This window comes from Salvelinus fontinalis, chromosome 27 (genome assembly GCF_029448725.1).
Source record: "Salvelinus fontinalis isolate EN_2023a chromosome 27, ASM2944872v1, whole genome shotgun sequence".
In the NCBI taxonomy this organism is placed as follows: domain Eukaryota; kingdom Metazoa; phylum Chordata; class Actinopteri; order Salmoniformes; family Salmonidae; genus Salvelinus; species Salvelinus fontinalis.
This window is the reverse complement of record NC_074691.1, coordinates 34342071-34369989: the sequence shown is the minus strand read 5'-3', so window position 1 is coordinate 34369989 and position 27919 is coordinate 34342071. Positions and strand designations below refer to the sequence as shown.

Genomic DNA, 27919 nt, shown 5'->3' with positions numbered 1-27919 from the left:
AGCTTTCATATGTTCTCATGTTCTGAGCAAGGAACTGAAACGTTAGCTTTCTGACATGGCACATATTGCACTTTTACTTTCTTCTCCAACACTTTGTTTTTGCATTATTTAAACCAAATTGAACATGTTTCATTATTTATTTGAGGCTAAATTGATTTTATCAATGTATTATATTAAGTTAAAATAAGTGTTCATTCAGTATTGTTGTAATTGTCATTATTACAAAAATAAATAAAAAATGAAATGTTTTTTAAAAATAAAATAGGCCGATTAAATCGGTATCGGCTTTCTTTGGTCCCCCAATAATCGGTATTGGTATCGCCGTTGAAAAATCATAATCGGTCGACCTCTAGGACAACGATCCAAAGCACACAGCCAAGACAATGCAGGGGTGGCTTCGGGACAAGTCTCTGAATGTCCTTGAGTGGCCCAGCCAGAGCCCAGACTTGTACCCGATCAAACATCTCTGGAGAGACCTGAAAATAGCTGAGACGAGCTTGAGAGGATCTGCAGAGAAGAACGGGAGAAACAGGTGTGCCAAGCTTGTAGCGTCATACCCAAGAAGACTTGAGGCTGTAATCACTGCCAAAAGGTGCTTCAATAAAGTACTAAGTAAAGGGTCTGAAAACGTATGTAAATATAATATTTCAGTTTATTATTATTTTTTGCGCAGACATTTTTTTTTTTATCTCAACAGAGGAACTCCGGAGCTCTGTCAGAGTGACCATCGGGTACTTGGTCACCTTCCTGACCAAGGCTCCTCCTCAGAACAGCCTCAATTCTTCGGGATTCAAAAGTTATCGTACTGTATATTTCAAGAATCAGTGGGGTAGGCGTAGGCTATATACAATGAGTGTACAAAACATGAACAACTTTTGAATAATATTGAGTTGCACCACCCCTTTTAACTTTCAGAACAGCCTCAATTGGTCGGGACTCTACAAGGTGTCAAGGTGTCCACAGGGATGGGGGCCCATGTTGACTCCAATGCTTCCCACAGTTGTGTCAAGTTGGCTGGATGTCCTTTGGGTGGTGGACCATTCTTGATTCACACAGGAAACTGTTGAGCGTGAAAATCCCATCACTGTTGCAGTTTTTGACACAAACCGGTGCGCCTGGCACCTACAACCACCATACCCCTTTCAAAAGGCAAAAAAAAGGCTCTCCATACCAGTCAGTCAGTGTCCCTGACCTGGCCTCTCTCTCCATACCAGTCAGTCAGTGTCCCTGACCTGGCCTATCTCTCCATACCAGTCAGTCAGTGTCCCTGACCTGGCCTCTCTCTCCATACCAGTCAGTTAGTGTCCCTGACCTGGCCTCTCTCTCCATACCAGTCAGTCAGTGTCCTTGACCAGGCCTCTCTCTCCATACCAGTCAGTCAGTGTTCCTGACCTGGCCTCTCTCTCTCCATACCAGTCAGTGTCCCTGACCTGGCCTCTCTCTTCATACCAGTCAGTTAGTGTCCCTGACCTGGCCTCTCTCTCCATACCAGTCAGTCAGTGTCCCTGACCTGGCCTCTCTCTCCATACCAGTCAGTTAGTGTCCCTGACCAGGCCTCTCTCTCCATACCAGTCAGTTAGTGTCCCTGACCTGGCCTCTCTCTCCATACCAGTTAGTCAGTGTCCCTGACCAGGCCTCTCTCTCCATACCAGTTAGTGTCCCTGACCTGGCCTCTCTCTCCATACCAGTCAGTCAGTGTCTCTGACCTGGCCTCTCTCTCCATACCAGTCAGTTAGTGTCCCTGACCTGGCCTCTCTCTCCATACCAGTCAGTCAGTGTCCCTGACCTGGCCTCTCTCTCCATACCAGTCAGTCAGTGTCCCTGACCAGGCCTCTCTATCCATACCAGTCAGTCAGTGTCCCTGACCAGGCCTCTCTATCCATACCAGTCAGTCAGTGTCCCTGACCTGGCCTCTCTCTCCATACCAGTCAGTGTCCCTGACCTGGCCTCTCTCTCCATACCAGTCAGTCAGTCAGTCAGTTAGTGTCCGTGACCTGGCCTCTATCTTCATACCAGTCAGTCAGTGTCCCTGACCTGGCCTCTATCTTCATACCAGTCAGTCAGTGTCCCTGACCTGGCCTCTCTCTCCATACCAGTCAGTTAGTGTCCCTGACCTGGCCTCTCTCTCCATACCAGTCAGTCAGTGTCCCCGACCTGGCCTCTCTCTCCATATCAGTCAGTTAGTGTCCCTGACCTGGCCTCTCTCTCCATACCAGTCAGTCAGTGTCCCTGACCAGGCCTCTCTCTCCATACCAGTCAGTTAGTGTCCCTGACCAGGCCTCTCTCTCCATACCAGTCAGTTAGTGTCCCTGACCTGGCCTCTCTCTCCATACCAGTCAGTCAGTGTCCCTGACCTGGCCTCTCTCTCCATACCAGTCAGTGTCCCTGACCTGGCCTCTCTCTCCATACCAGTCAGTTAGTGTCCCTGACCTGGCCTCTCTCTCCATACCAGTCAGTCAGTGTCCCTGACCTGGCCTCTCTCTCCATACCAGTCAGTCAGTGTCCCTGACCAGGCCTCTCTCTCCATACCAGTCAGTGTCCCTGACCTGGCCTCTCTCTCCATACCAGTCAGTGTCCCTGACCTGGCCTCTCTCTCCATACCAGTCAGTCAGTGTCCCTGACCTGGCCTCTCTCTCCATACCAGTCAGTTAGTGTCCCTGACCTGGCCTCTCTCTCCATACCAGTCAGTGTCCCTGACCTGGCCTCTCTCTCCATACCAGTCAGTCAGTGTCCCTGACCTGGCCTCTCTCTCCATACCAGTCAGTTAGTGTCCCTGACCTGGCCTCTCTATCCATACTAGTTAGTGTCCCTGACCTGGCCTCTCTCTCCATACCAGTCAGTGTCCCTGACCTGGCCTCTCTCTCCATACCAGTCAGTCAGTGTCCCTGACCTGGCCTCTCTCTCCATACCAGTCAGTCAGTGTCCCTGACCAGGCCTCTCTCTCCATACCAGTCAGTCAGTGTTCCTGACCTGGCCTCTCTCTCTCCATACCAGTCAGTGTCCCTGACCTGGCCTCTCTCTTCATACCAGTCAGTTAGTGTCCCTGACCTGGCCTCTCTCTCCATACCAGTCAGTCAGTGTCCCTGACCTGGCCTCTCTCTCCATACCAGTCAGTTAGTGTCCCTGACCTGGCCTCTCTCTCCATACCAGTCAGTCAGTGTCCCTGACCAGGCCTCTCTCTCCATACCAGTCAGTTAGTGTCCCTGACCAGGCCTCTCTCTCCATACCAGTCAGTTAGTGTCCCTGACCTGGCCTCTCTCTCCATACCAGTCAGTCAGTGTCCCTGACCTGGCCTCTCTCTCCATACCAGTCAGTGTCCCTGACCTGGCCTCTCTCTCCATACCAGTCAGTTAGTGTCCCTGACCTGGCCTCTCTCTCCATACCAGTCAGTCAGTGTCCCTGACCTGGCCTCTCTCTCCATACCAGTCAGTCAGTGTCCCTGACCAGGCCTCTCTCTCCATACCAGTCAGTGTCCCTGACCTGGCCTCTCTCTCCATACCAGTCAGTGTCCCTGACCTGGCCTCTCTCTCCATACCAGTCAGTCAGTGTCCCTGACCTGGCCTCTCTCTCCATACCAGTCAGTTAGTGTCCCTGACCTGGCCTCTCTCTCCATACCAGTCAGTGTCCCTGACCTGGCCTCTCTCTCCATACCAGTCAGTCAGTGTCCCTGACCTGGCCTCTCTCTCCATACCAGTCAGTTAGTGTCCCTGACCTGGCCTCTCTATCCATACTAGTTAGTGTCCCTGACCTGGCCTCTCTCTCCATACCAGTCAGTGTCCCTGACCTGGCCTCTCTCTCCATACCAGTCAGTCAGTGTCCCTGACCTGGCCTCTCTCTCCATACCAGTCAGTTAGTGTCCCTGACCTGGCCTCTCTCTCCATACCAGTCAGTCAGTGTCCCTGACCAGGCCTCTCTCTCCATACCAGTCAGTCAGTGTTCCTGACCTGGCCTCTCTCTCTCCATACCAGTCAGTGTCCCTGACCTGGCCTCTCTCTTCATACCAGTCAGTTAGTGTCCCTGACCTGGCCTCTCTCTCCATACCAGTCAGTCAGTGTCCCTGACCTGGCCTCTCTCTCCATACCAGTCAGTTAGTGTCCCTGACCTGGCCTCTCTCTCTCCATACCAGTCAGTGTCCCTGACCTGGCCTCTCTCTTCATACCAGTCAGTGTCCCTGACCTGGCCTCTCTCCATACCAGTCAGTTAGTGTCCCTGACCCGGCCTCTCTCTCCATGCCAGTCAGTGTCTCTGACCTGGCCTCTCTCTCCATACCAGTCAGTCAGTCAGTGTCCCTGACCTGGCCTCTCTCTCCATACCAGTCAGTCAGTCAGTGTCCCTGACCAGGCCTCTCTCTCCATACCAGTCAGTGTCCCTGACCTGGCCTCTCTCTCCATACCAGTTAGTGTCCCTGACCTGGCCTCTCTCTCCAAACCAGTCAGTCAGTGTCCCTGACCTGGCCTCTCTCTCTATACCAGTCAGTCAGTGTCCCTGACCTGGCCTCTCTCTCCATACCAGTCAGTTAGTGTCCCTGACCCGGCCTCTCTATCCATACCAGTCAGTTAGTGTCCCAGGCCTCTCTCTCCATACCAGTCAGTTATTGTCCCTGACCAGACCTCTCTCCATACCAGTCAGTTAGTGTCCCAGGCCTCTCTCTCCATACCAGTCAATTAGTGTCCCAGGCCTCTCTATCCATACCAGTCAGTTAGTGTCCCTGACCTGGTCTCTCTCTCCATACCAGTCAGTGTCACTGACCTGGCCTCTCTCTCCATACCAGTCAGTCAGTGTCCCAGGCCTCTGTCTTCATACCAGTCAGTGTCCCTGACCTGGCCTCTCTCTCCATACCAGTCAGTTAGTGTCCCTGACCTGGCCTCTCTCTCCATACCAGTCAGTTAGTGTCCCTGACCTGGCCTCTCTCTCCATACCAGTCAGTGTCCCTGACCTGGCCTCTCTCTCCATACCAGTCAGTTAGTGTCCCTGACCTGGCCTCTATCTCCATACCAGTCAGTCAGTGTCCCTGACCTGGCCTCTCTCTCCATACCAGTCAGTCAGTGTCCCTGACCTGGCCGCTCTATCCATACCAGTCAGTCAGTGTCCCTGACCTGGCCTCTCTCTTCATACCAGTCAGTTAGTGTCCCTGACCTGGCCTGTCTCTTCATACCAGTCAGTGTCCCTGACCTGGCCTCTCTCTTCATACCAGTCAGTGTCCCTGACCTGGCCTCTCTCTTCATACCAGTCAGTGTCCCTGACCTGGCCTCTCTCTCCATACCAGTTAGTTAGTGTCCCTGACCTGGCCTCTTTCTCCATACCAGTTAGTTAGTGTCCCTGACCTGGCCTCTCTCTCTCCATACCAGTTAGTTAGTGTCCCTGACCTGGCCTCTCTCTCCATACCAGTCAATGTTCCTGACCTGGCCTCTCTCTCCATACCAGTTAGTGTCCCTGACCTGGCCTCTCTCTCCATACCAGTTAGTTAGTGTCCCTGACCTGGCCTCTCTCTCCATACCAGTCAATGTTCCTGACCTGGCCTCTCTCTCCATACCAGTCAGTTAGTGTCCCTGACCTGGCCTCTCTCTCCATACCAGTCAGTCAGTGTCCCTGACCTGGCCTCTCTCTCCATACCAGTCAGTTAGTGTCCCTGACCTGGCCTCTCTCTCCATACCAGTCAGTTAGTGTCCCTGACCTGGCCTCTCTCTCCATACCAGTCAGTTAGTGTCCCTGACCTGGCCTCTCTCTCCATACCAGTTAGTGTCCCTGACCTGGCCTCTCTCTCCATACCAGTCAGTTAGTGTCCCTGACCTGGCCTCTCTCTCCATACCAGTCAGTCAGTGTCCCTGACCTGGCCTCTCTCCATACCAGTCAGTCAGTGTCCCTGACCTGGCCTGTCTCTCCATACCAGTCAGTGTCCCTGACCTGGCCTCTCTCTCCATACCAGTCAGTTAGTGTCCCTGACCTGGCCTCTCTCTCCATACCAGTCAGTGTCCCTGACCTGGCCTCTCTCTCCATACCAGTTAGTGTCCCTGACCTGGCCTCTCTCTCCATACCAGTCAGTCAGTGACCCTGACCTGGCCTGTCTCTCCATACCAGTCAGTGTCCCTGACCTGGCCTCTCTCTCCATACCAGTCAGTTAGTGTCCCTGACCTGGCCTCTCTCTCCATACCAGTCAGTGTCCCTGACCTGGCCTCTCTCTCCATACCAGTCAGTCAGTGTCCCTGACCTGGCCTGTCTCTCCATACCAGTCAGTCAGTGTCCCTGACCTGGCCTCTCTCTCCATACCAGTCAGTGTCCCTGACCTGGCCTCTCTCTCCATACCAGTCAGTGTCCCTGACCAGGCCTCTCTCTCCATACCAGTCAGTTAGTGTCCCTGACCTGGCCTCTCTCTCCATACCAGTCAGTCAGTGTCCCTGACCTGGCCTCTCTCTCCATACCAGTCAGTGTCCCTGACCTGGCCTCTCTCTTCATACCAGTCAGTTAGTGTCCCTGACCTGGCCTCTCTCTCCATACCAGTCAGTCAGTGTCCCTGACCTGGCCTCTCTCTCTCCATACCAGTCAGTGTCCCTGACCTGGCCTCTCTCTTCATACCAGTCAGTGTCCCTGACCTGGCCTCTCTCCATACCAGTCAGTTAGTGTCCCTGACCTGGCCTCTCTCTCCATGCCAGTCAGTGTCCCTGACCTGGCCTCTCTCTCCATACCAGTCAGTCAGTCAGTGTCCCTGACCTGGCCTCTCTCTCCATACCAGTCAGTCAGTCAGTGTCCCTGACCTGGCCTCTCTCTCCATACCAGTTAGTGTCCCTGACCTGGCCTCTCTCTCCAAACCAGTCAGTCAGTGTCCCTGACCTGGCCTCTCTCTCCATACCAGTCAGTCAGTGTCCCTGACCTGGCCTCTCTCTCCATACCAGTCAGTGTCCCTGACCTGGCCTCTCTCTCCATACCAGTCAATGTTCCTGACCAGGCCTCTCTCTCCATACCAGTCAGTCAGTGTCCCTGACCTGGCCTGTCTCTCCATACCAGTCAGTCAGTGTCCCTGACCTGGCCTCTCTCTCCATACCAGTCAGTGTCCCTGACCTGGCCTCTCTCTCCATACCAGTCAGTGTCCCTGACCTGGCCTCTCTCTCCATACCAGTCAGTGTCCCTGACCTGGCCTCTCTCTCCATACCAGTCAGTCAGTGTCCCTGACCTGGCCTCTCTCTCCATACCAGTCAGTGTCACTGACCTGGCCTCTCTCTCCATACCAGTCAGTCAGTGTCCCAGGCCTCTGTCTTCATACCAGTCAGTGTCCCTGACCTGGCCTCTCTCTCCATACCAGTCAGTTAGTGTCCCTGACCTGGCCTCTCTCTCCATACCAGTCAGTCAGTGTCCCTGACCTGGCCTCTCTCTCCATACCAGTCAGTCAGTGTCCCTGACCTGGCCGCTCTATCCATACCAGTCAGTCAGTGTCCCTGACCTGGCCTCTATCTTCATACCAGTCAGTCAGTGTCCCTGACCTGGCCTCTGTCTCCATACCAGTCAGTTAGTGTCCCTGACCTGGCCTCTCTCTCCATACCAGTCAGTCAGTGTCCCCGACCTGGCCTCTCTCTCCATATCAGTCAGTTAGTGTCCCTGACCTGGCCTCTCTCTCCATACCAGTCAGTCAGTGTCCCTGACCAGGCCTCTCTCTCCATACCAGTCAGTTAGTGTCCCTGACCAGGCCTCTCTCTCCATACCAGTCAGTTAGTGTCCCTGACCTGGCCTCTCTCTCCATACCAGTCAGTCAGTGTCCCTGACCTGGCCTCTCTCTCCATACCAGTCAGTGTCCCTGACCTGGCCTCTCTCTCCATACCAGTCAGTGTCCCTGACCTGGCCTCTCTCTCCATACCAGTCAGTCAGTGTCCCTGACCAGGCCTCTCTCTCCATACCAGTCAGTGTCCCTGACCTGGCCTCTCTCTCCATACCTCCATACCTCCGTTTCACCTCCCATTGTCATGATCAGTGGTTTCAAGTTTGTGTCAGCCATTTTTGGGGGGGGGACAAGCTGACCATAATGAAAAATAAAATACTTCTGCATTTCCAACTTGCAAATAGGCTCAGGATAACTCCTGATAAAGTTGGGTAATGGTACTGCACAAGTGTCCAAGAAGTCCAAAAAGCTGGACATCATATCTGCTGCCGATATGTTTTTGGGGCTCCAAGACTTCAAGGCAGAAGCACTGCAACGACTGTCAGTGCAGTCTGTGACCTGGATCCTTCTAAGCCTGTGTAGTTTAAGCTTAAAGCTAGCTAATTTAGCTATTTCATCAACATATGAGTCGATTATTTGTTTAGGCTTTCAGCTAGCTAGCTACCTTGACTGTTCAATAACGTCTTTGCTAGCTACTTGTAACAGCAATTAATGTGTGTTATTAGCTAGCTGCTTGCAATCAAGCTATTCCATGTCTAGTCTGTTGTTGTTTGCTATCTATCAAGCTAGTTAACGTAAGCATTTAGGAAAGGTACATCAACCCACCCCGTTCAGATTACTTTGGCTTCACGTCTCCATGCTCAGTCATGACTTATCCCTTTCAAGGTAGGGTCTCTGTCTGATCGACTGAGTAGCTAGCTATTTATCTTGCTAGCTAACGTGTTAGCTGGTGCCATGGCAACCCCCGTTCTTCCGCATACTGTAGTTACGTCGTTACGCCAGAGAGTTGCACTGTGACCACTTGTTGCATGAGTTCAAGATATCCAGATTTATTCAAGAATTCATAAAAATGAACAAGGGGACGTCACCTAATGGATGTTTCTAGGTTTGTATTAATCTATTCTGAATAAAGAGTCTATATAAAGATCTATATTAGGAATTTGTTTTTGATTGCCATTAGCCCTAAGGGGTGTGTGATTCATTAAATTGGTGTAACGGTCTGGCGTGCTGTTCTGTGCATTTGTCCAGATCTGTTATTTGTCCATATTTGTCCTACTTTCAAAAAGGCATTAAAAAGCTCCTCCTGGCTGCAGTAACCTTTCATTGCATACAAACAAACTACATTTCACATAACGCGTGTGTCAAGCAGGCTCAGTGTGGTTCAGATCAGTGCTGACAGGGTACCGGATGGGGGAGCGCGGTTCGCGGCAGTACGACGTTATCGTGGCACTGACTGTAGCCTATAAATACCAGGAGGCGCGCAGCCTACCTACCAACACGGGCATTGATCTAAACACGGGTTGAACTGCGAGGAAAGGCACTTACATTAGGAAACTCTACTACTGGGATAAACGCCTCAAGTGAAACGGAATATAAACCGCTCGAATTCTAGTCGAGTGTCGCTCGCCCGTGCGACGCACAGCACCAATAATACTATGATGATCAAGGTTTACATCGCCTCCTCCTCGGGATCTGTGGCGGTGAGTGAGTTCGGGCGCTGTCAGTATGTCGCCTACCCGTAATCAAATCTGTAGGGTTTATATTCTTCTGTGTGAGTCGCATCAATTGTATAGATGCAGACAGTGCCGTGAGGAGGGAATATGTTCATCATGCCTTTTAAAATTGTTGTTGACGTCGGGGGGGGGGGGCTTATGTAAGTTCTCTGACTGATCTCCTATATGCTAGTGAGAAGCAAGATTCTGTAACGCCGCCTGCTATTGCCTTCACTGCAAACGTGTCTAGGTTACTTAGATTTTTTGTAAACATGGCTATAGACATAGACATGTGATTTTTTTTGTGTCTGTGTTTTGGTTCATTCTGTGTTTTTTTTTTTATTCTGAAATCCAACCCATTAGCCTACTACACCTCCATGTTTTAGGGGTGAGGTTTAATGACTCTACACTAGATGCAGGTCTCAGAGGTTCAACCTCCATGTTGGATATCTTTTACATCATTATTTCTGGACATGCAGGTCCATGCAGGTCCATGCAGGTCCATGCAGGTCCATGCAGGTCCATGCAGGTCCATGTAGGTCCATGCAGGTCCATACAGGTCCATACAGGTCCATGTAGGTCCATGTAGGTCCATGCAGGTCCATGCAGGTCCATGCAGGTCCATGCAGGTCCATACAGGTCCATGCAGATCCATGTAGGTCCATGTAGGTCCATGTAGGTCCATGTAGGTCCATGTAGGTCCATGTAGGTCCATGCAGGTCCATGCAGGTCCATGCAGGTCCATGTAGGTCCATACAGGTCCATGCAGGTCCATACAGATCCATGTAGGTCCATACAGATCCATGTAGGTCCATGCAGGTCCATGTAGGTCCATGTAGGTCCATGTAGGTCCGTGTAGGTCCGTGCAGGTCCGTGCAGGTCCGTGCAGGTCCGTGCAGGTCCGTGTAGGTCCGTGCAGGTCCGTGCAGGTCCATGTAGATCCATGCAGGTCCGTGCAGGTCCGTGTAGGTCCGTGCAGGTCCGTGCAGGTCCGTGCAGGTCCGTGCAGGTCCGTGCAGGTCCATGCAGGTCCGTGCAGGTCCGTGTAGGTCCATGCAACAAAACTAAAACATAGCCAGCTGTACATGATGTAGGCTTACTTTCCACTGTCTGTCTTTAAGTGCAAAGAAATGCATACGATTGTCCCCCCCCCAACTGGGTCCTGGTCTAAAGTAGTGCACTTCATAGGGAATAGGGTGCCATTTGGGAAGGACCCTGTTTTTATCTTATCAGCGCCAAGGTTGACCGAAGTCCATGTTTGCCTCTTCTAACAATGCTCCCTTTTTCTCTGAACCAGGATGTCCTCCTCAACTGAACTGTGTCCCGAATGACACCATTCTCCCTATGGGCCCTGGACAAAGGTAGTGCACTATGTAGGGTATAGGGTACCATTTGAGATGCAGTCCTGTAATGTACTGCAGACGGCCCTGCCCCCTTTGGTATGTGCTGTTCAAACTAAAGATCGACCGATTATGATTTTTCCACGCCAATACCGATTAATGGAGGACCAATAAAAGCCGATACTGATTAATCGGTGTGTGCGTGCGTGTGCTTGTGATAAAATAAGCGTTCATTCAGTATTGTTATAATTAACTTAATATAATACATAAATAAAATCTACTTAGTCTCAAATAAATAATGAAACATGTTCAATTTGGTTTAAATAATGCAAAAACAAAGTGTTGGAAAAGAAAGTAAAAGTGCAATATGTGCCATGTAAAAAAGCTAACGTTTAAGTTCCTTGCTCAGAACATGAGAACATATGAAAGCTGGTGGTTCCTTTTAACATGAGACTTCGATATTCCCAGGTAAGAAGTTTTAGGTTGTAGTCATTATAGGACTATTTCTCTCTATATCATTTGTATTTCATATACCTTTGACTACTGGATGTTCTTATAGATACTATAGTATTGGCAGTCTAATCTCAGGAGTTGATAGGCTTGAAGTCATAAACAGCACTGTGCTTGAAGCATTGCGAAGAGCTGCTGGCAAACGCAGGAAAGTGCTGTTTGAATGAATGCTTACGAGCCTGCTGCTGCCTAACACCGCTCAAGTCAGACTGCTCAATTAAGTCTATGATTTGATAATAACATAACACACAGAAATACGAGCCTTAGGTCATTAATATGGTCGAATCCGGAAACTATCATCTCGAAAACAAAACGTTTATTCTTTCAGTGAAATACGGAACCGTTCTGTATTTTATCTAACGGGTGGCATCCATAAGTCTAAATATTGCTGTTACATTGCACAACCTTCAATGTTATGTCATAATTATGTAAAATTCTGGCAAATTAGTTGGCAATGAGCCAGGCGGCCCAAACTGTTGCATATACCCTGACTCTGCGTGCAATGAACGCAAGAGAAGCGACACAATTTCCCTGGTTAATATTGCCTGCTAACATGAACTTATTTTAACTAAATATGCAGGTTGTTTTCATGTCAACATGCGCCGCTGAATTTCAAACTTTTTTTTTTTAGAGCCTTTTATTATAAATAAAGTCTTATCTCCCCATGATCAGTTATGTCCTCTAGTTATGTCCTCTAGTTATGTCCTCTAGTTATGTCCTCTAGTTATGTCCTCTAGTTATGTCCTCTAGTTATGTCCTCTAGTTATGTCCTCTAGTTATGTCCTCTAGTGTGACCTGAGGAAATGGATTGATCTAAATGGTATTAATTAGAAGAAGAATACTGTATTGATTTATTCTCCTTAAAGGGCCACGGAAATTCTGCTTCTGCTTTATCCTAACCCTCCAATTTGCTTCCCTACTCCAACAATATTTTCCCCTGTTGGACATGCAGTTTGGACTGACTGTCCCATCTCTCTAACCTCTAACCTCCCATTCCGAAAGAACATGGGGGCGGCCTGTCGCTCTTCGGGTTTCACATGAGAAGAGAGAGGCGGGCCCTTTAGAGGATAATATTTATTAAAGTCTCTCTTAAGAAATGCCTCTAGTCTTAGGTAACGGGATAAATTATTAATGCATTCTAGTTTACCGTATCTCTGGAATGGGAAAACAAAACACAATTGCTGCTGTAGTGTTTACAAAAGTTATTTTTAAGCCGGTGAGACACACACACACACTTGAATACCCTTGGTGTCATCTCTCTGTTTTTGAGTTTTCATTCACATTGGATGCCATTAAATAGAATTGTAAAATTACCATTTGACGAGGAAGAATGGAAAGGGACATGCAGCCCTCATCTGTTTAAGTACAGTGAGAGGAAGTGGGCAAGAGAGAGGGAAGCGAGAGGAAGGAGAGGGCAAGAGCGAGAGAGGGAGAGAGAATAGCAGAAAGGGAAAGATACATAGAGAAATAGAGAAAGCAAGTAGGAGTGAAACAGAGGGGTAGAGCTAGCCGAACAGTGTGAATCATTATAAGAAGTGATGTCAAAACCCTGAAATGAGCAGCTCCAGATTAGATCAGATTAGTGGAGTGGTAATCATCCGCCCGGAATGGACGAGGTGACAACCACACTTCATCCCTTTAGATGGAAGGATGAGTTGGGAAGATGACACCTCGTTGTGATTCCACACAACATATGTAGAGACTTTAGTTATGTTGTTTTAGAGGCGGTATCTTACTATAAACAGTAGTTTTAGAGGCACTATGTTACTGTAAACCATGGTGTTTTAGAGGCACTATGTTACTGTAAACCATGGTGTTTTAGAGGCACTATGTTACTGTAAACCATGGTGTTTTAGAGGAACTATGTTACTGTAAACCGTAGTGTTGTTTTAGAGGCACTATGTTACTGTAAACCGTAGTGTTGTTTTAGAGGCACTATGTTACTGTAAACCATGGTGTTTTAGAGGAACTATGTTACTGTAAACCGTAGTGTTGTTTTAGAGGCACTATGTTACTGTAAACCGTAGTGTTGTTTTAGAGGCACTATGTTACTGTAAACCATGGTGTTTTAGAGGCACTATGTTACTGTAAACCGTAGTGTTGTTTTAGAGGCACTATGTTACTGTAAACCGTAGTGTTGTTTTAGAGGCACTATGTTACTGTAAACCATGGTGTTTTAGAGGCACTATGTTACTGTAAACCGTAGTGTTGTTTTAGAGGCACTATGTTACTGTAAACCGTAGTGTTGTTTTAGAGGCACTATGTTACTGTAAACCATGGTGTTTTAGAGGCACTATGTTACTGTAAACCGTAGTGTTGTTTTAGAGGCACTATGTTACTGTAAACCGTAGTGTTGTTTTAGAGGCACTATGTTACTGTAAACAGTCATGATCCCACATCCTCTTTTACAACCAAAGATGTGACCGCCCACATATTATCTCTGTATTTCTCTCTCTTTCACGTAGTCATTCTCTCTTTTTCATTTTCTTTGTCTCTCTCTTTCACACATACACTAGTTGTGTGGTGACGAGAAAAGGATTAGTTCTCTGTCTTAACCTCTGTTAATCTCTGAACTACAGCACAGTACTACTACACGTACAGTAATACACTACGTCACCGTGTTCTGCCTGTCTGCCTGTCTGCCTGTCTGCCTGTCTGCCTGTCTGCCTGTCTGCCTGTCTGCCTGCCTGTCTGCCTGTCTGCCTGTCTGCCTGTCTGCCTGTCTGCCTGTCTGCCTGTCTGTCTGTCAATGATTGTTCAGTACTACTACATGAATCTCCTTTACATTGCCCTGGCCTCATTTGTCTTTGCGTCATAACAATGGTTTCATTGTGCTCTCACCATCCCTAAACACACACACACACACACAGGCACAGGCTTACACACACACACACACACACACACACACACACACACACACACACGGTGATGGTATCTATACACAATAGACCTCCAGCCGAGATGAGATTGTAAGAAACTAAACAATAGTTCATGCCTGCTATGAGGAGAGAGTTTTTTTGACAGTTAAGCGTAAATCATAGTCCATAGACAGTGGACGCGATTGTCCCGTGTCCCATTGTGACATAGCTACAAGGCTCTGAGACCACAACCCCCCCCCCCCTCTCAATTTAAATGTAAGGGCTTAATGGCATGGGAAAAATATGTTAACATTGCCAAAGCAAGTGAAATAGATAATAAACATTTTACAGTAAACATTACACTCAGAAGTTCCAAAATAATAAAGACATTTTCAGATGTCATATTATGTAAATATACAGTGTTTTAACGATGTGCAAATAGTTAAAGTACAAAAGGGAAAATAAATAAACATAAATATGGGTTGTATTTACAAGGGTATTTGTTCTTCACTGGTTGCCCTTTTCTTGTGGCAACAGGTCACACATCTTGCTGCTGTGATGGAACACTGTGGTATTTCACTCAATAGATATGGGAGTTCATCAAAATTGATTTTTTTTTAAGAATTCTTTGTGGATCTACAGTGGCTTTTCTCAATAGCAAGGCTATGCTCACAGAGTCTGTACATAGTCAAAGCTTTCCTTAAGTTTGGGTCAGTCACAGTGGTCAGGTATTCTACCACTGTGTACTCTCTGTTTAGGGCCAAATAGACAATTGGTCAGTACATTGTTTTCAGGAAATGAACTAGACTGCTGTTAATGATTAATGCAGAGGATTTCCCCAAGGTTGCTGTTGATGCATATCCCCACGGTAGTTATTGAGGTCAAATTTGTCTCCACTTTTGTGGACTGGGGTGATCAGTCCTTGGTTCCACATATTGGGGAAGATGCCAGAGCTGAGGATGATGTTAAAGAGTTTAAGTTTAGCCAATTGGAATTTGTGTTCTGTATATTTGATCATATCATTGAGGATACCATCAACACCACAGGCCTTTTTGGGTTGGAGGGTTTGTTGTTTGTCCTGTAGTTCATTCATATAATTGGAGAATCCAGTGGGTTCTGGTAGTCTTCAATAGTTGATTCTAAGATTTGTATTTGATCACATATAATTTTTGGCTGATAGTTCTTTGGTAAGTTTTTTAACCACACATCTCCAGTTTGGATAGATAACTAAACAAACAACATGAAGAGTTTTTTCCAATTTTCCAAGAAGTGATTAGAGTATATGGATTCTTCAATTACATTGAGCTGATTTCTGACGTGCTGTTCCTTCTTTTTCCGTAGTGTATTTCTGTATTGTTTTAGTGATTCACCATAGTGAAGGTGTAGACTCAGGTTTTCTGTATTGTTTTAGTGATTCACCATAGTGAAGGTGTAGACTCAGGTTTTCTGTATTGTTTTAGTGATTCACCATAGTGAAGGCGTAGACTCAGGTTTTCTGTATTGTTTTAGTGATTCACCATAGTGAAGGAGTAGACTCAGGTTTTCTGGGTCTCTGTGTTTTTGGTTGGACAGGTTTCTCAATTTCTTTCTTATGTTTTTGCATTATTCATCAAACCATTTTGTCATTGTTCATTTTCTTTGGTTTTCTGATTTATTATTATTTGTTGATAGGGAAGCTGAGGTCAAATATACTGTGTAGGTTTTCTACTGCCAAGTTTATACCTTCACGATTACAGTGGAACGTTCTGTCCAGGAAGTTGTTTAAAGGAATTGAATTTGTTGTTGCCTAATTGTTTTTTGGTAGGTTTCCTCACTACTTTTCTTCCATCTATATCCTTTCTTAATATTATTCAGTTCCTTTGGCTTCAATGCCTCATGATTGAGTATTGCTCTGTTCAAGTAGACTGTGATTTTGCTTCGATCTGATAGGGGTGTCGGGGGGCTGACTGTGAACGCTCTGAGAGACTCTGGGTTGAGGTCAGTGATAAAGTAGTCTACAGTACTACTGCCAAGAGATGAGCTATATGTGTATGTACCGTAGGAGTCTCCTCGAAGCCTACCATTGACCATGTACATACCCAGCGTGCGACAGAGCTGCAGGAGTTGTGACCCGTTTTTGTTGGTTATGTTGTGTCTAGGGGGGCATATGGGGGAGGGAATGCTGTCACCTCCAGGTAGGTGTTTGTCCCCCTGTGTGCTGAGGGTGTCAGGTTCTTGTCCAGTTCTGGCATTTAGTTTGCCACAGACCAGTACATGTTCCTGGGCCTGGAAATAATTGATTTCCCCCACCAGGATGGAGAAGCTGTCTTCATTAAGGTATGTGGATTCTAGTGGACGGATATACAGTTGAGTCGGAAGTTTACATATACTTAGGGTGGAGTCATTAAAACTAATTTTTCAACCCCTCCACAAATGTATTGTTAACAAACTATAGTTTTGGCTAGTCGGTTAGGACATCCACTTTGTGCATGGCACAAGTAATTTTTCCAAAAATTGTTTACAGACAGATTATTTCACTTATATTTCACTGTATCACAATTCCAGTGGGTCAGAAGTTTACATACACTAAGTTGACTGTGCCTTTAAACAGCATGGAAAATTCCAGAAAAGTATGTAATGGCTTTAGAAGCTTCCGATATGCTAATTGACATCATATGAGTCAATTGGAGGTGTACCTGTGGATTTATTTCAAGGCCTACCTTCAAACTCAGTACCTCTTTGCTTGACATCATGGGAAAATCAAAAGAAATCAGCCTAGACCTCAGAAAATAAATTGTAGACCTCCACAAGTCTGGTTCTTCCTTGGGAGCAATTTCCAAACGCCTGAATGTACCACGTTCATCTGTACAAACAATAGTACGCAAGTATAAACACCATGGGACCACACAGCCGTCATACCGCTCTCTCCTAGAGATGATCGTACTTTGGTGCAAAAAGTGCAAATCAATCCCAGAACAACAGCAAAGGACCTTGTGAAGATGCTGGAGGAAACGGGTACAAAAGTATCTATATCCACAGTAAAATTAGTCTTATATCGACATAACCTGAAAGGCCCCTCAGCAAGGAAGAAGCCACTGCTCCAAAACTGCCATAAAAAAGCCAGACTATGTTTTGCAACTGCACATGGGGACAAAGATTGTACATTTTGGTGAAATGTTCTCTGGTCTGATGAAACAAAAATAAAACTGTTTGGCCATAATGACCATCATTATGTTTGGAGGAAAAAGGGGAAGCTTGCAAGCCGAAGAACACCTTCCCAACCGTGAAGCACGGGGGTGGCAGCATCATGTTGTGGGGGTGCTTTGCTGCAGGAGGGACTGGTGCACTTCACAAAATTGATGGCATCATGAGAAAGGAAAATTATGTGGATATATTGAAACAACATCTCAAGACATCAGTCAGGAAATTTAAGCTTGGTCGTAAATGGGTCTTCCAAATGGACAATGACCAGAAGCATACTTCCAAAGTTGTGGCAAAATGGCTTAAGGGCAACAAAGTCAAGGTATTGGAGTGGCCATCACAAAGCCCTGACCTCAATCCCATAGAAAATGTGTGGGCAGAACTGAAAAAGCATGTGCGAGCAAGGAGGCCTACAAACCTGACTCAGTTACACCAGCTCTGTCAGGAGGAATGGGACAAAATTCACCCAACTTATTGTGGGAAGCTTGTGGAAGTCTACCCGACACGTTTGACCCAAGTTAAACAATGTAAAGGCAATGCTACCAAATACAGTGTATGTAAACTTCTGACTCACTGGGAATGTGATGAAAGAAATACAAGCTGAAATAAATCATTCTCTCTACTATTATTCTGACATTTCACATTCTTAAAATAAAGTGGTGATCCTAACTGACCTAAGACAGGGAATTGTTACTAGGATTAAATGTCAGGAATTATGAAAAACAGAGTTTAAATGTGTTTGGCTAAGGTGTATGTAAACTTCTGACTTCAACTGTATGTAGCACTCAGGAGGACATTTTTCTCTGTTAAGATAATTTCTTTTTAAATTTCTATCCAAATGTAAAATGTTCCTGTTTTGATTAATTTAAGAGTGGGCTAGGTCTGCTCTATAGCAAATTAGCATACCGCCTAAGTCCCTTCCCTGTTTCACACCTGGTAGTGTGGTGGATGGGACTACCAGCTCTCTGTAACCTAGAGGGAAACCAGTGGGTCCATCTCCTTTATACCATGTTTCTTGTAGGATGACAATGTCTGTATTTCAAATTTCTTTGGTGAAGTCCAGGTTCCTGCTCTTTAGGCCAAAGGCAGATGACCTCAGACCTTGGTTATTCCAGGATGAGATAGTGAAGGCTTTGTGTTCCATAAAGTGTCCAATGTTGTTAGTTCTCTCGGTGACTGGGTCCAGCTGGAGCACTCAGCAGACTGAGACACAGGAAAGTGGCACCGTCAGCAGATAGAGTGTGTGTGTTTTAAATAACCTACAGAGAAGTGTGGGAGTTTGTTCTCACTGGGATGTTTATCCCTACTCGTCACCGTCACACACCAGGTTTTAAACTGTCATAGACTATCCTCTCATGACTTCTGTAGGGACAAGACCACTCCGTAGTAGCTGGCCTGGCTTGGACCCGTAGTGTGTGTTCTACCAACAAAGCTACAAACTAAACAGGTGGTAATCTAGCAAACAATTTGAGGCTAATTTGAGTAAAACCACAACAACATCTTTCTAGAAAGGTGACATTAACGAATAGGGCTTTAATCAACAGTAATGTACTAAATGTGAGAACAAGGTCCTTAATTTCATCCATTACCGTCAGAGATGGACACCGTGATCAATACAATACACTGTGTTTTGTTTAGTCTGTCCATACGGGAGTCTCAGCACGTCTGATCTCTTTCTACAGGTTTTCCTTTTTTCGGCAGGCAGTGGACAGGTGACACACAGGGGGGGGTGTGGGGCAGGTGACACACAGGGGGGTGGGGGGGAGGTGACACACAGTGGGGGGGTGGGGGCAGGTGACAGACCTTCTCCAGTATGGTTCTCTTGTATATCGTGTGACTTCCTTCCAAATCCTGTATCCTGACTCGATGATTGAAAGTCTCTATCCCCCACCCCCCCCCCCCCCCCCCCCCCCCCCCCCCCCCCCCCCCACTACAGGTGAAGAAGCGCCAGCAAGCTGTGGTAGGGTTCTTGGAGGCCAACCGGATCTCCTTCCAGGAGGTGGACATCACCAATGTGGAGGACAGAAGACTGTGGATGTACCAACACATCCCCCCGGAGAAACACCCAGACAAGGGCAACCCGCTGCCCCCACAGATCTTCAACGGAGACTGCTACTGTGGGGTAAGAGATAGATACCGTAGTGATCCTCACTAACCCTAACCCAGGAGAAACACCCAGACAAGTGTAACAGTATAACTTTAGTCCGTCCCCCCCCGACCCGGGCTTGAACCAGGGACCCTCTGCACACATCAACAAGTCACCCACGAAGCATCGTTACCCATCGCTCCACAAAAGCCACGGCCCTTGCAGAGCAAGGGGAACCACTACTTCAAGGTCTCAGAGCAAGTGACGTCACCGATTTGAAAGGCTATTAGCGCGCACCATCGCTAACTAGCTAGCCATTTCACATCCGTTACACAAGGGCAACCCGCTTCCCCCACAGCTACTGTGGGATAAGATAGATGGATGGTTTTCTGTCCAATTCCCCGCCAACACAAGAACTGGTCCTGAACCCAAACGCAGGCACGTAATGTTAATGTAGGCGTATGTGATGACGCACATACGTCTACAGGAATGGCCGCGAGACTTGCAGATGCAGCCCTCTAGTCTAGCATTTAGCCTGTATTAAGTAATCTAATGTTAGCATATAGCCTGTGTTAGTTGTTCTAATGTTAGCATATAGCATATAGCCTGTGTTAGTTGTTCTAATGATAGCATATAGCCTGTGTTAGTTGTTCTAATGTTAGCATGTAGCATATAGCCTGTGTTAGTTGTTCTAATGTTAGCATGTAGCATATAGCCTGTGTTAGTTGTTCTAATGATAGCTTTTAGCCTGTATTAAGTAATCTAATGTTAGCATGTAGCATATAGCCTGTGTTAGTTGTTCTAATGTTAGCATGTAGCATATAGCCTGTGTTAGTTGTTCTAATGTTAGCATGTAGCATATAGCCTGTGTTAGTTGTTCTAATGTTAGCATGTAGCATATAGCCTGTGTTAGTTGTTCTAATGTTAGCATGTAGCATATAGCCTGTGTTAGTTGTTCTAATGTTAGCATGTAGCCTGAATGATCAGTTGGTGAACGAGCTAGCTAATATTAGCTGTCCTGCGCCCTGTGATCGATGAGCGAGCTAGCTAGCGGTGCTAACGTCAGCCGTCCTGTGCCCTGTGCTGAGTGTTGAATGAGCGTGTGTGTGTGTGTGTACGCGCAAGGAAACGTACAGTATTATACAGAGACATGAGTCCATGCAACTCCCTTCCATCTCATACAGCGCAAGTGAACAGCAATGTTAATGTTTTTTAAATGTATGTAAATTGTAAAGTATTTTGTTTGTAATGTCTTGTCGGACCCGAGTAAGACAAGCTGTTGCTAATGGCGATCTCAACAACAAAAATTGTGTGTGTCAGCTATTTGATCACCCGCCCACAATTGCTAACAACCTCAAACTCATGACTATATGTGGAAACCTGAGGCCCGCAAATATAGAAAATGCGAGATCGGCTTCAGTCAAAGACTGCAACAACACAAGAATTGACAGGGGCTGTAAGGAATTTCTTGTTACCTAACTTTAGATATGTTTCGGGTTCTAATTTCCAACATTTTGTTAGTCAACTTGTCTATAATTAGATGCATGTAGCTTTTCTTCTGTCGTTATGTTGCCCTAGTAGACTCAATAAACCCATGCTAACCAGAATAATGTCATTAATCGATAGAATGAACGAACGCTTCAATCTAGTTGACATCTGTAAAGTTTTCTGGCATCTTTTGCGGAGCAGAATACGTTTTAAGGACTTTTAAGGACCGGGGAGAGAAAATACAATAACGCAACAACAACAAAAAATCACGATATCGGTTTGACCGGGTTGTAAGGAAATAGAATGCTGGGAAAACGACCCAATGTGTTTCTGATAAGATTTCAGTTCAGCTCGGATATTTCATGTGGTTGAAATACTATCAGCTTCTATGATGCTTTGATGATAAAGACATCACCTCTACAGATGGTATCTAACTGAGCATTGCATTTTCTCAAGACGCAGAAATAAATATAATTTAACTGCAAGCAAATCTTAATTCTGCAGGAGTTATTATTAATTCTCTGTGAGAGGTTATAGACCTACAGTCAGTGTCCAGATTTCAGTTTCCATTTAACCTGAACAGTAGGCTACAGTTCCCTTGACGTACCACGGGCTTAATTTGAAGTCCCGTCTTGTGACTGTCGAATATGTATAGTGCCTCACAATCATCACATCATAACGTAGCCGGTTATCATCCTCTTCTACCACTTCACCTAATCTTTTCCAAACATTACTTTCCTAGCCCTCCTTTTCTCTTTTTATTTTCAACTCTACATTTCGAGAGCTTTTGTCTTTTTGAATTAAACTTCAACAATGTTCTTTTTTGCCTCCATGGATTGACGTAAACGTTTTCTGCCTGTTCCCAAAAGCATTATTTTGTCGATTAGCTGTGTAGGGTATTTGGCATATGTACAGTTAAGCCCTAAAGCTGAGGCTTATGCACTAATACCAGAGCCTCAAATAATGAAAGAAAACCTCAATGTAGCCTATAGATATAAATGGCACAAGAATGAATAATTTATGGATTTATTTTTAAGGTATTGCTTGTCTTTTATTCCAGCCGCCCTTCAACCACACAATATGTATTGACACTAAACCCGTCCACCGCGCGGACATAACCGCGAATCATGACTCAACCCGCGCATCACGTGTGTGTGTGTGTGTGTGTGTGTGTGTGTGTGTGTACTATCTTTGTGGTGAATAGAAGTCCTCACAAGGATAGTAAAACAAAGAAAATATGTCATTTTCCCACAAGGAGAAAGGCTGTTTTTGGGGGTTAAGGTTAGGTTAAGGGGTCAAAGTATCGCAATATTTTTTTTCATGGCAAAATGAAAACGTGTGTGTGTTCATTCCATCAGGACTATGAGGACTTCTTCCAGTCCAAGGAGAACAACACTGTGTTTACATTCCTAGGCCTCAGCTCACCGCCCTCAGTAAAGGTATGACCCACACACACACACTACTATAAGACTATAAGGCTCCACTAGTTGTACAGCTACGGTGGTGGAGGGGCCCTTGGCAGCTACGGTGGTGGAGGGGCCCTTGGCAGCTACAGGGGTGGAGGGGCCCTTGGCAGCTACAGGGGTGGAGGGGCCCTTGGCAGCTACAGGGGTGGAGGGGCCCTCGGCATCTACAGGGGTGGACGAGCACACTTCCATTGTTCTCCTAGAGTGGCTGAATATGTTCCTTTCTTCTAGATGACTCATATCTGATTCCTGAGAATATACAGGATGTTCCCGTCTTCTAGATGACTCGTATCTGATTCCTGAGAATATACAGGATGTTCCTGTCTTGATAAATGACCCTGAGAAGGAACACAGTCTGATTCACTTGTCCGGCAGACATCAATCACATGGTCCCAAATTGCACCCAATTATTCTATAGTGCACTACCTGGGCTCTATAGGCTCTGGTCCAATGTAGTGCACTACCTGGGCTCTATAGGCTCTGGTCCAATGTAGTGCACTACCTGGGCTCTATAGGCTCTGGTCCAATGTAGTGCACTACCTGGGCTCTATAGGCTCTGGTCCAATGTAGTGCACTACCTGGGCTCTATAGGCTCTGGTCCAATGTAGTGCACTACCTGGGCTCTATAGGCTCTGGTCCAACGTAGTGCACTATATAGGGAATAGGGTGCCAATTGGGACGAATTCATTGTCTCCTTTTCCACAGATGATCAGTAACCAGGATCATTAGATTTTCCTCCAATCACATGCCTGGTCTGTCTCCAGTCTGGCGTCTGATTTGGATGAATCCACTAATTGGCTGGGATGTGATTAACATAGACCAGTGGACTTTAATGAGTGGTTCGTCCCAAAGGACACTCTATTCCCTATTCCAGTGCACTACCTTTTACCGGAGCCACTCGAAGGCCCCCTTTACGGCCCTATGAGCCCTGTTCAAGAACAGGCTGTCATTTGGGACACATCCTGGTTTGTTTGTTGACGAGGACTTTTAATAAGGTGGATGTTGCTGACAAACAGAACATGGTGATCTCTCTCAGGAGACTCCTGAATTAACAGGGTCCCTTAGGAACCTTTCAGCTTGGATTCAGCATGTTCTGATAATGTGTGGATTCAGCATGTTCTGATAATGTGTGGATTCAGCATGTTCTGATAATGTGTGGATTCAGCATGTTCTGATAATGTGTGGATTCAGCATGTTCTGATAATGTGTGGATTCAGCATGTTCTGATAATGTGTTGTTTCATGCTGTGATAATGTATTGTGTTGCCTATACGGTGCTGGATCCTTGTCTATGGCTGCATTTACACTTTTGACTGATCCGATTTACGGTAACTGGGCAAAAGATCATAATTGGGCATCCTGTGTAACTGCAGCCATTCATTGACTAAGTGGCTTTGTTCTGATCCATGAGGTCGTTCTTGTTTGTTTGACAAGGACGATGCACATCATTTCATATTTCTGTAAATGTTATGAACACAATCAGATGGTTGCTCATTTGATTAATTGATAGTTTTGAGTGATTGGTTGACCCTTTTTCTCATATCTCATATCTCCTCAGGATTCCGAGTCGTAGGAGGTAGCATGGGGAGTCAGAGGTCGCGGAGCACATCACTTCCTGTATTACATCACTTCACCTCTCCCGGAGATCTCACCATAATGACACCACCATGTTGCCAAACACCCCAACACTCTGACCTCTCTGACCCCCCCACCCCACCCCGAAAAAACACCTCACCCTCTTCCCCCACCTACAGCCATCTAACCTGACACAGGAGGAGGGGAGGGGCTTCAGACCAAGTGGAGGAAAATCAGACGAATAGAAGGAACTTCAGACCATGGGAGGCGGGGCTTCACCCTAAAACAATGGACAATGATTTCTTGATTTATTATTTTTTTTACGTTGTTGTACAACTACTGGTACTCATGACGATCTAGTCAGTGGTTTCTGTTTGTGTTAGCGGTAACGAATTAGATTGAGTTTTCTTTACTGCTATGTATTCTTTGAACGATTGTTCAAAACACTGTGTAGCCGCTCTTCTATCAACAGCAGAATGTAGCTCTCCTGTCAGTAGCCAGGTTGTCCTGCTCTTCTATCAACAGCAGAATGTAGCTCTCCTGTCAGTGTAGCCAGGTTGTCCCGCTCTTCTATCAACAGCAGAATGTAGCTCTTCTGTCAGTAGCCAGGTTGTCCTGCTCTTCTATCAACAGCAGAATGTAGCTCTTCTGTCAGTAGCCAGGTTGTCCTGCTCTTCTATCAACAGCAGAATGTAGCTCTCCTGTCAGTGTGTAGCCAGGTTCTGTATGCAGACAGACGGATAAAGCTGACCTGAGGTCGAATCTGGTAACACTGTTCTTTAAAGTTGGACTTCCGGTTAAAATCAAAGGGAGATGGAGTCCGCTAGAGCTATATTAGATGGGACTTTGAACATTTTCCATACAACGTTTATTTAGATTTGCGGATTTTTATCAACATTGACCATATTATTTTCGTGAAATCTCATGTTGATTCTGAGTTCCTTGCATATTTAAAGTTTTATATGTGAGAACTATTTCTTTAAAAGTATTTTCAGAACTCACTTCCTGCGTTGAAATCACTTGCTCTGCTCACGTATTGGCTTCCCCAATGTAAGGGGAGGTTTTAATAGTTACGGTAGGTGGTGAGAGGACTAAGAGATCGGACAATTAAAACCAGCGGCTGTTTTCGCCGATCCTGCCATAGGCCTATATCGAGAGAATCAAAACCGCAATGCATCATTGGTAAATTGTGACTGACTGATCTACAAATAATAATTCTATAATGAATATTTATTTATGGTGATTTGTAGATCAGGCAGTCGGCAGTCGCCTACAGTGTAGGCTTCAATGTCCAACAGTCCATAGACTCTCATTCAAGTCCCGCTCTGAATCGCTGTGAAAGCAGATGTCTTGACATACGAAGGGCCGACTTGTGGGATTGTAATGAGACCAATGAAGGCTGTGTTAAGTAATGGAAGAGGAGACCAACTGGGAACTGGTGCGTTTTAAATGACTCCTTCCTCTCTCTTTCTCTCCCCTCTTCCCCCTCCCTTCTCCCCCCCCCCCCCCCTGTCTCCCCTCGCCCACTCTTTTATTAAATGATCATGGATGGGTGAATCATTGTTATGTTTACACATGACAGGCTTACACTCTGCCCACACACACACACACACACATGTTCCCCCACTGACTCAGAGACCCATTCCTAGTGAATGTAGGTTCCATCTTGTGTTTTGATCCGCCACTGTTAACCTGACTAAAACAACATTCCTTTTGATACATGCCATTTATATGTACTCTTTATAGTAGTTAAATATATATATATATATAGTAGAATCAACACCTGTTTTTAGTATGAGAACTCTGTCTGTACCGCCCGTCTGTGACAATCACTATGGCCTGGTTTCCCGGACCCAGATTAAGGCAATAGACCTGAGATTCTCCATTTACATATTTTTTTAAAAATTTTATCCAGGAACTAGGCTTAATCTGGATCTGGGAATCCGTCCCTATAAATTATGTTAGTTGTCTGTGTGTTGTGTTTGGCTTTGGCCGTGTTCAAGAGCATCACAACCGCAATGTATCATGGGTAAATTGTGACTGACGAACATGCCCTTTTGACCTGGCTAACTAAAACTGTCATTGATGATTCTACACTAGTGTTTTCCCAACTCCGGGTCCTCCAGTACCCCCCCCCCCCCCCCCCCCCCAACAGTACACATTTTTATTGTAGTCCCGAAACGAGCACACCTGATTTCCACCTGTCAACTAATCATCAGGTCTTCAACGAGTTGAATTAGGAGTGTTTGGCCAGCGCTGCAACAGAGATGTGTGTTGTTGGGGGGGGTACTGGAGGACCCGGAGTTGGGAACCAATGCTCTACACGATGTTCAGAAAACAAAATCAACCTTTTTGTTACAATGACATTGTTGTATGTTGATAGACCATCTGTAGATGCTCCCCCCAGACTCCACAAATAAAATATTACTGTAGATCCCTCAAACTCAACTCTGGACCTCGCAGACAGTTCCACTTTTTGTTGTTGTTGTCCTTGTTCCTCTCTAATCAGGGTCTGATTTAGACCTGGGATACCAGATAGGTGCAATTTATTTTATCAGGTAGAACAGAAAACTAGCAGACTCTGGACCTCGTAGGGTAAAAGTTTATATACCCCTGCCATAGTTGATACCCCAAACTGTTTTTTTCTATTTTATTGTTTTGATTCATTACAGAGAAAATTGGTTGTCACATTTTGCTGAGTCCTACTTGCCATTGACTATAATGCAATATGCAAATATGTCTAATGCATATTTTTAAACACTATTCTAAAACTCACATATTATATCAGAATCCCATTCTGAATTATCTCTCTGCACTCCATTTTAAATGTTTTCCCACTGGGCATATAAAGATGTTTTTGACAAAAAGGGAAAGGTTGAAACACTATATTGGTGTTAGCATTTGTTTATCCATCTTTGGACTTTTTAAAGTAATTATATATATATACTGAGGGTACAAAACATTACGAACTACTGCTCTTTCCATGACACAAACTGACCAGGTGAATCTAGATGAAAGCTATTGTCTCTTGTTAAATCCACTTCAATCAGTGTAGATGAAGGGTAGGAGACAGGTTAAAGAAGGATGTTTAAGCCTTGAGATCATAGAGACATGGATTGTGTGCTGTTGAGGGTGAAGGGGGCAAGGCAACATATTGAAGCCCTTTGAAAGGGGTATGGTGGTAGTAGGTGCCAGGTGCACCAGTTTGAATAAAGAACTGCAATGCTGCTGGGTTTTTCAGGCTCAACAGTTTCCCCTGTGTGTATCAAGAATGGTCCACCACCCAAAGGACATCCAGCCAACTTGACACAACTGTGGGAAGCATTGGAGTCAACATGGGGCCCCCATCCCTGTGGACACCTTGGCACCTTGTAGAGTCCCGACCAATTGAGGCTGTTCTGAAAGTTAAAAGGGGTGGTGCAACTCAATATTATTCAAAAGGTGTTAATGTTTTGTACACTCATTGTATATAGCCTACGCCTACCCCACTGATTCTTGAAATATACAGTACGTTTCGACTATCGTGCCCCGTCAGAACCCAAAATACCACATCAGAATTTGTTTTACTGCTGTGTTTGTAAACGATGTAATTGTAAACAAACACTGTAACAACTTTAAAACACGGTTAACCCTAAAGCACCAACGTGTAAAAAAAAAACAAAAAAACATTTATTTCTGAAATTTTGTCAAGCCAACTAGTTGCCAAATATTTGCTATAATTTCTGTGTTATTATGGAGGATTGGAAAATAATCTATTTTGTATGCTATGTTAAATGTTGACTCAACAGTTAAAAAAAAACGTTAAAAAAAGTTTTATATAAAACCAAATTTGGTACAGACGATGACTATGAATGCTGCCGTGGTGGTTTCTCTGACAAACGGTTTAAAATGAATATTTTTAAGCATCTAATTATTTCATTTTATATCCAGTATTTATGATTTATTTGGTATCCAGCAACGCATACAGCCACAGTGCTGATACCTCTAGATTTGTCCCTTGATCCTTTTAGTAGCCCGTTGGCTAGCAAGCAAAATGGCTGAATTGAGTTAAAGGATG

General features: G+C 45.7%; 1 protein-coding gene across 3 annotated transcripts; it reads left to right on the top strand.

Moving 5' to 3' along the window:
- Nucleotides 1-9028: 9028 nt before the first annotated feature.
- Nucleotides 9029-26310, top strand: sh3bgrl2 (SH3 domain binding glutamate-rich protein like 2). Of its 3 annotated transcripts, none has more exons than XR_008754894.1 (5): nt 9029-9348; nt 19185-19370; nt 22181-22261; nt 23846-24418; nt 24582-26310. XR_008754894.1 is itself a non-coding variant. In XM_055885637.1 (4 exons), exons 1-4 carry the CDS (start codon nt 9304-9306, stop codon nt 23858-23860), a joined length of 327 nt encoding a protein of 108 aa, XP_055741612.1. In that variant the 5' UTR covers nt 9029-9303; the 3' UTR covers nt 23861-26310. The 3 variants fall into 3 exon arrangements, 1 of the variants encoding a protein (XP_055741612.1); XR_008754893.1 differs by having other exon boundaries at nt 24525-26310; XM_055885637.1 differs by having other exon boundaries at nt 23846-26310.
- Nucleotides 26311-27919: the final 1609 nt, after the last annotated feature.

What these genes read in the sequence shown, in the direction of transcription:
- sh3bgrl2 (XM_055885637.1), top strand. Translation starts at nt 9,304, where the DNA reads ATGATGATCAAGGTTTACATCGCCTCCTCCTCGGGATCTGTGGCG. An exon ending in CCTCCTCGGGATCTGTGGCG is followed by an intron (nt 9,349 to 19,184) that starts GTGAGTGAGTTC and finishes CCCCCACTACAG; the next exon opens with GTGAAGAAGCGCCAGCAAGC. An exon ending in ACGGAGACTGCTACTGTGGG is followed by an intron (nt 19,371 to 22,180) that starts GTAAGAGATAGA and finishes TCATTCCATCAG; the next exon opens with GACTATGAGGACTTCTTCCA.